At 32.9% G+C, this 7,530-nt stretch overlaps 2 protein-coding genes across 2 annotated transcripts in view; one reads left to right on the plus strand and one right to left on the minus strand.

Moving 5' to 3' along the window:
• The window catches only part of LOC106102106, a 26,693-nt gene extending 26,455 nt beyond the window's left edge, over window positions 1–238 (plus strand). Inside the window, exon 6 of the mRNA XM_013281514.1 lies at window positions 234–238. Within this exon, the coding sequence (XP_013136968.1) occupies window positions 234–238 (5 nt within the window). The remainder of the gene's footprint in view (window positions 1–233) is intronic.
• A 258-nt stretch (window positions 239–496) lies between these two features.
• On the minus strand, window positions 497–3,329 carry LOC106102221 (probable cyclin-dependent serine/threonine-protein kinase DDB_G0292550). Its single transcript, XM_013281643.1, has 4 exons — window positions 3,187–3,329; window positions 2,860–2,953; window positions 2,660–2,785; window positions 497–2,589 (listed from the first exon to the last, which is right to left on the minus strand). The coding sequence occupies exons 1-4, from the start codon at window positions 3,273–3,275 to the stop codon at window positions 592–594; spliced, it is 2,307 nt and encodes a 768-aa protein (XP_013137097.1). The 5' UTR covers window positions 3,276–3,329; the 3' UTR covers window positions 497–591.
• Between the last annotated feature and the right edge of the window lie 4,201 nt (window positions 3,330–7,530).

Raw genomic sequence — 7,530 nt, forward strand, 5'->3', positions numbered from 1 at the left:
TACGCCCTTCAAACACACACGCGACTCGCGCGAACATAAGTTTTATGCCTCAAAAGTAACTCATTAACTCCATAATATTTATGTATCTACTCGACAAGAGTCTTATTATTGCATTCCTTTTCGGTTTCGCTTTTATATTTTAAAACTTATTTAACTAAGACAGCTATTTTCATTAATAAAATGCAATCTAACATTGCTAGTCTTTACATTTTTATTTGATATCTATGTTATAGCTTAGAGCGCAATATAATGTTACTGTAACACTGTTATATTCTATTTATCTTTGCCATGTAATAAAATTTTATAAAATATTAAAAGTTGTTTTAATTTATAACGACCTAAATCTGGCAAACAGTCATATAATTTGATTTGAAAGGGTCAGCTGGTGCAATTCAATTAAATAACAAAAAAAAACTTTAATTAATAGGTATAATTTAAGCAAGTTAAACGAAATACTTGAAACTTATAAACATACAAAACAAAGTAAATGTAAGTATAAACTAAAGCTGTTATTCATTATTTAAGAAACAATTCCGAAATTCTTAAAAATTATCATAAGTAGACCGTATATTATTACGTAAGCACTAAGAGTTATTCAGTTTGGGTAAGATTATCTTGAAACATCGGCATTTGCTTCACGCGCCGAATTCTTTTATACCTACCCAAATCTCCTTCGTAGCTCCGCGGCAGAGGTCCGAAAGCATCATTTTCTTGATAACCCGGAACTGGTACATTTATGTTAGTCTCAGAGACTGTTTTAGCTTGATTATCCATCAACGGCGTTGACCGCAAGCGACGTTCCGGTGAGATATCTTTAACTTTGTCATCCAATATTTTGTTGTTATCATTCTCCTCCGAAGTGCGCCTGTCTCGTAACGCGCTGTACATCAGGTTGTCGTTGATGCCCTCCGCGCCCGTCATCGCGTTGTCCGTGTCAGAGCCGAGATTTGCAGTGTCGCTCTCCAAGTTGTCACCACCATAAGTATGGCCAGATTTTTGATTAAATACTCTGTCGTCTTCTTTTGCACAGGGAATGTCAAAAGGTTTATTATCATTATTCCTTGCAAAATTAGATGTTCTGTCATAAAATCCATCTTCGTCGAATTCACTTCCTTCGTCATTGTCCTCATCATCATTCTCGCCTTTGTTGGGAAAATATGGCACGTTGGAATCTGCTATTACACTTGCTGATCTTTTCATTATTGCGGAATCTGCATCTTTTCTTTTGACTCTCACTAAAGGGGCCATATCTGATCCATAGAAAGGATTTGATTCATCATACGATTTGGGATTTGGGAATGACTCTTCTAGGGATTTAATAGATTCTGCTAAGTCAACAGATTCATCTTGAGGTGCTTCTCGTTTTAAACCATTTTTGTGTGAAGTTTGTCGTTCAGTCTCGTCGTTAATCAAATCTGTTAATTCATCATCTTGCAAGAACATATCTTGATTATTCATAGAACCCTGAAAATCTTTAAGACTATAATCCCTGTCTACAATTTGTGTATCATCTGATTTTTCCATATTTGTCATTTCGTTTATGTTGGCTTCGCGCTTATTTTCATTTTTTGACATTATTTGGGAATTAGATTCTAGGTCGACATCGGTATCACTTTTTTTTGACTCTAAATCTAAATTACCCTCAGATTTAACTTCTTTAAGATCTTCGTTTGGATTTGCTAGGTCTAGTTTATTTTCAGATTTATCACATCCACCAGAACTCTTAGAAGGCATTATTTCCCCCAATTCGGTGGCACTTACAGATTTTTTACTTGTCTCGGTTGTCTCATGGGATAAGGACGTTTCTGTGTTACTCTCTTCAACATTTGAACTTACCCCTTGAATTTTGCTGGAATCCAACTGTCCGTTCTCTATGTAACTGTTTTGTTCAACTGCTCCAGCTTTTTTTGTTATTTCACGTTTACTTACCGTGTCATCATTATCAGAATCATTGTCTATAATCTTTTTAAGTAGATTTCTTTTGTCATCAGAAAGCGTATTGAAAAGCTCTTCTAGTTCCGGTCCCGACAATTTTTTGACATGTCGTTTTATAGCAGACTCCTCGTCTTCATTGACCAAGTCTAATTCTTTACTATCCACAGCGGGGGTCGATTCATTTACTTCATCATTTGTTTTCAAATTATTCTTTGGTGTTTGACGTCTGTTGCGATTTAAGCGCCACTTATCATATCTTTTAAAATCCGGCGTTTCCTTACTCTCTCCAGGTATATTGTAGGTTTGGTGTTTGAAGAAACGTGGCTGCAATCCTGACTCACCTTCTCTTGCGTACCCGCTTTTGTCTAGTTTATTTAATTGGTCCCTGTTATTTTCGAACAGCAGATCACCTTCATCACTAGCACCTGGAGGAAGCATGGCTCTTTTATTAATATTGTTATCAAAACCTAAATTTTGTGCGTGATTCATTTTAAAGGCGTTTTCATTAAAATGTTGTCTGGCTTCTTGTTCATTGTTCTCAGCGTACGTATCCGGCTGCCGATATCTCCCATTAGGCTTGCCGTTAGAATCTACATTTGTACTCGAAGTTTTGTCATTTCGAGCATCCCTGCTTATTCCGGATATTTCTGGAAACTTTATAAAAACATTTTGATATGATCAAGAAGAATATACAACATACTGATATTCTAAAAGCAATAATTACATTGTCAAAATTGTTTAAATGTCCCCGTTGCAAATTGTTGGTGTGTTGCTTGTATGGGTTATTTAGATCTGGCAAATGTGAATTATCTTGGACGGCTTCTCGTCGTCCATTGTTGTTGGCTCCTTCCTGTAACGATGATTGTTTTAGTTTAGTTTTAGTAAACTATGCTAGTTTCTATAGCAAACAAGAAATGTATTTACTTGAGTATCGACTGAAGAATCTTGGTCAGAATCTTGTTGGTAATCCTCGGCCGCGGTTTCTTCATTTCCCTCGTACTCTGCTTCTCCTGTCTCCCTTCAATCATTATAAAACAAAATGTCATTTTATCCATTTTTTGGAGTGAATTTTCACTACATGGGACAGTATGGAAATTAAATTCTTTACAGTTATATTATTTTAAGTCCGTTAGTTCTAAAACATGTTATATGAGAGTATATGTATATATGTATAATGACTATCTTCATATGCGTACGAATTGTCGTCTGCATATGAAGATAGTCATTGGTAATTTATTACTTTTTACATACCTGGTTTGTCCTGCAACTAAAGACAATGGTTTAGCAGACAATACCTCTAATAAATAGAAAATCAATGATAATATAAAGAAAGTACGCATTCTAAAAGTTTTGTGACAAGACACATTACAAAATTGACAATCTTATTGACAGCATGACTTAAATTTAAATTTCGTTCGATCCTGAATTTTATTACTCACTATCTGCCAGTATTTTGTTTATAAAAAGTATGGAATATAACAGTAAAAGGTTGCTTTTGTCCGCAACTCCGTCCGTGTGAAATTAAAATAAAAAAAAAAACAAGAGATGGTAGCCCATGTGTTTTTCCAGTCTATGTTCTATATCTACGCTAAATTTCATTCAGATCCGTTGGGCCGTTTAGGCTACAAACTCTAACAAACATTCATCCATCCATCTAAACTTTCGCATTAGGATAATTCATTATGTTTAAAATATTTTTTTTTTATGAAGGATGAATTTCATGTAACAAGGACATTAGTTACGAGTTAGGAGGTACTTCGGTAGAGGCAGACCGACCTAGAAAACAGATAGATTGCGTATTGCGTGAAAGGTGACATGATCAAGAAGGGAGTGATGACTGAGATGACGAATGAGATATTTCGAATACGAAAACCCGGTGTGCCGACTCTACGGGAGTACGATAAGGTAGGGGAGATAAAAAAATAAAAATGTCCGTATTACTTACAACAATTTTATTTTAAAATGAGACCGTTTCATCTCTATCACACTTATTATGTACATTAATTTGGTTTAAATAAACAAACCATTGAAACGTTATATAGCGAATTCTCAATAAGTTTGTGCAAATTTGAGAAGGAAACATTTTATGGCTTACTTACATTTAATGTCATACAAATATAAAGAATAGATAACAGAATTAGTAGAAAATACTTCGCACCATTTGATACAACGCCTTCGAGGGTTAGAGCAGACCCGTAGTAAGAGACATAACATACGGGGGTTTCCCTTAAGATGGATAATTATTATTTCATACTTTATTATCTCTTAATTAATTTTTATTAAACAACACAAGCAAGCAATAAATTACTATGTAGGGTACAAAGGTTTTGAATTAATTTACGCTTATTTGGGTAACCCAAAAGAGCTCACCAACAACTGTCAATGAATTTGTTGCAACATTTTTCCTTAACGAATCATTCGTATAGAATAAATAAATTTTCTTTCCAGTTAGGATCGAATACAGTACCACAAAACGTTATGATAGAAACGTTGCATTGTGAAAGTCAAATGACTATGAAAATGGGTTGGACATTAATGTCCTTGACGTTTTGCTTTCTAAGAAATTTCTTTATGATTTTTGCATTTTTTTTATTTCTGACTATGGATCTGCTCTTAAACCTCTCCTGTACTCTATGTACCTGTATGTTGCCACCATAGTGTTAGCTAACTTAAACCTTACATTTCAAATGCAAAAGGTAAAAAATCGAATTTATACAAAAATATGATACAAAATCAATATGGCATCGAGCAATCGAAATACAATTTTAACTAGATATATGTAGGCTTATTTCAATGTTGTATAGGATAAACATAAAAGGCTACAAAATTGTTAAAATTTTTAACCAAAATATTTAAGTGTCAATAAAAATGACATAAAAAGAAAACATCAATTTACTGAAACAACAATGATAACAATGTTTTTAATTCAGTTGCTCCATAGTACAAAAACAAAACAAAAAAGCCTACACATCTCTTGAATGCATAATTTTAATCGCAGAGCCAATACACTGATCAATATAAATGGATAGGCGAATTTTTGACAACGACAGCTTTTGTTTTGGTACAAATTAAACAGGTCTTTTGATATTAACAGATAAATCTCTCACTATTATTAGTTGATCAAATAGACAAAACATACAGTAATTTATAACCTGTCCATTTACAGAGGTCAGTACAATTATTTTTCTAAATAAAAAATAAATTTCGGCGTCAGTTTTAACCAACGTAACGGCAATAAACAATTATACAATTCATTTGTACTAAAATAACATGAACTAGTTTCATTGCATTGTGTAAAATTTTCCATAATTATAATGAATAAAATGTCATAAACAAAACTTTTCTATTTAACAGAAACTTGCTTATATTCCATACATATTTCAACATAGGATAGACAGTAGTAAAAAAGAGAATTCATTAGAAATTGTATTTCAAAGAAATCAAGACATTGTAATCTATAGTCTCTACTTACCCTGTGGGGTAAAAGCGTTATGTTATTAACAGTCATATCACTTGCATCCTATGTTGTAATTATTATGGATCTTTATTTTTTTAAAAAATTATGAAAACCACTAAGAAAAAATATATCAGATTAGGCGTCACTATGAATTATGTTGTGCATATTTTTTATCACAATTAGTATACATAATAAACTATCGAATTTTCTTTGAAACAATATAATTCTTTATATGTCATATTATTTTAAAATCAACGTCATTTTAAAAGTTTCATCGCGTAAAACAATTCATCCAACAAAATATACAAAACTATTTTCAATATAATTTCGCAGATATAACAGTGAAAAATAATTTGTATTGGATTTTGTACATGTTCCAAATGCAAGTATATCCGCAGGGGTTGGTAAAGGGGTGGGAGTCAGTAAGAAGTGCCTGCTTCATTTGAAAATGATGACTAGACTCTTAAAACAATAATATAATGAGCATTAACAAAACATAAAAAACACACATACATATTTAAACGTACTCGCAATGTTTCCTAAAACAAAGATACAATATACAGGAGAAAAATGTACAAAAAATAATGCATTATAAAATGTGCACAATAACATAAAAAATCAACACCCTGTATAACATTGTACACTGAGCGACAAAGTTTAGACGGGCTGGCTATTGATACTATAAAATACGAGACGCAACTTGACACTGTGACGTCATCGGATTTAGCTTTAATGTTATTGTGCACAAGTAGAAAGTACAGTCAACGTCAAAAGGCATTTTATACTGTCATATTGTCATGATAAACGTATATTTAGTTTGGAACAATATATTTTAATTAAAATTGTCTAAACACAGATTTTATAAGGATATATTTTTTTTTTAATTCTTGTTTACGTCAGATGACGCTGACTGTACTGCGACGGCAATAATCACGAACCATTATAACACGGCGAGCACTGGTTTGTCTCAATGTACCAACTTAAAAACTAACTAGTAGCATCATTTAGGTTGTAGTTCTACTACCAAATGCATTTATACTTTACAAGTTTGGAAACAATAAAAACAACATATTGTCAATTAACGCATAGAAAAATGACCACAACAAGAAACGGGCCTCGCATTCGGATTTCGGACATACACTCACAAGGATATGTTTTGCGACAAAAGCTTATAAAGAAGTTTTATTTTTAATAACAACAATCACCATCTGTTCGTATTTACAACGATATATCTAAAAATTTAAAAAGGAATATGGTCTGAATGCTTTATAAAGCGTGTGCTCAGTTTCTGTGGCGGACAATTGACACCGGCCGGGGAAAGACCGATGTTTCTATTCTGCACTTGAGCAATCGCTGAAATGGACTAAAGTACTATCGCGTACAAAAATAGCCGATGTTACAGATAGGAAACATAAGATTTTTCGCTAAAAACTTTGAATTTTTTGTAGCAAATTTCACGACATTAGCATTAAAAACATAAGTAAAGTAATTTGGTGTAACAACCTCTAAATTGTATTTTTTTATATAACGTAAAAGACGGGTATTTGCAGCCAAATCACCAATAACATACTTTTATGTATGGAGCCCAATTAATAAAAATTGGTTATTTATAATTCAAATGTAGAAATCATTTACAAATTATCTTGTAAAAATTGGAAGCGAAAAATGGCTCATAGTATCCTTTCTGTAAGATGGAATTGAAAAATTTCAAATAGAAAATATTATATTTAAAGAAAAGTCGCGCCGGACGACTGCGAACTGCGGCGACATTACTCTATCATGCAACATTAGCGGTTTAAATGCAATTTTATAAAGTGAACACTTTCGAGTTTGTATTTACAATAGAAACGGGCGATAAACTCGCGTAAAGAAATAATTGTACGATTCAAAATCGCACTTTCAGTGATATTCGAGTACATATTCACAAATCTTAATTAAAAAAATTATCACTTAACACTGTACATAAAAGTCGAAGGATCGATTGATCGTTATCGATTAAAAAAATCTAAAGTATAGAACGTAACTATTTCACGTACATTTAAAATGATGAGTAGAACGTTTGTTTTAAAACCACATTGAACACTTACAGTGTGGCCGCGTCGCCGCTGCGGGCGGCGCTGGGAATGTGTGACGAGCCG

The sequence above is a fragment of the Papilio polytes genome, unplaced genomic scaffold (genome assembly GCF_000836215.1).
Source record: "Papilio polytes unplaced genomic scaffold, Ppol_1.0 DF823923.1, whole genome shotgun sequence".
NCBI lineage: Eukaryota > Metazoa > Arthropoda > Insecta > Lepidoptera > Papilionidae > Papilio > Papilio polytes.

Coding starts and splice junctions, on each gene's coding strand:
- LOC106102221 (XM_013281643.1), bottom strand. CDS start 3,275: ATGCGTACTTTCTTTATATTATCATTGATTTTCTATTTATTAGAGGTA. Junction 2,954..3,186: donor TTAGTTGCAGGACAAACCAG/GTATGTAAAAAG, acceptor TAATGATTGAAG/GGAGACAGGAGAAGCAGAGT. Junction 2,786..2,859: donor ATTCTTCAGTCGATACTCAA/GTAAATACATTT, acceptor TCATCGTTACAG/GAAGGAGCCAACAACAATGG.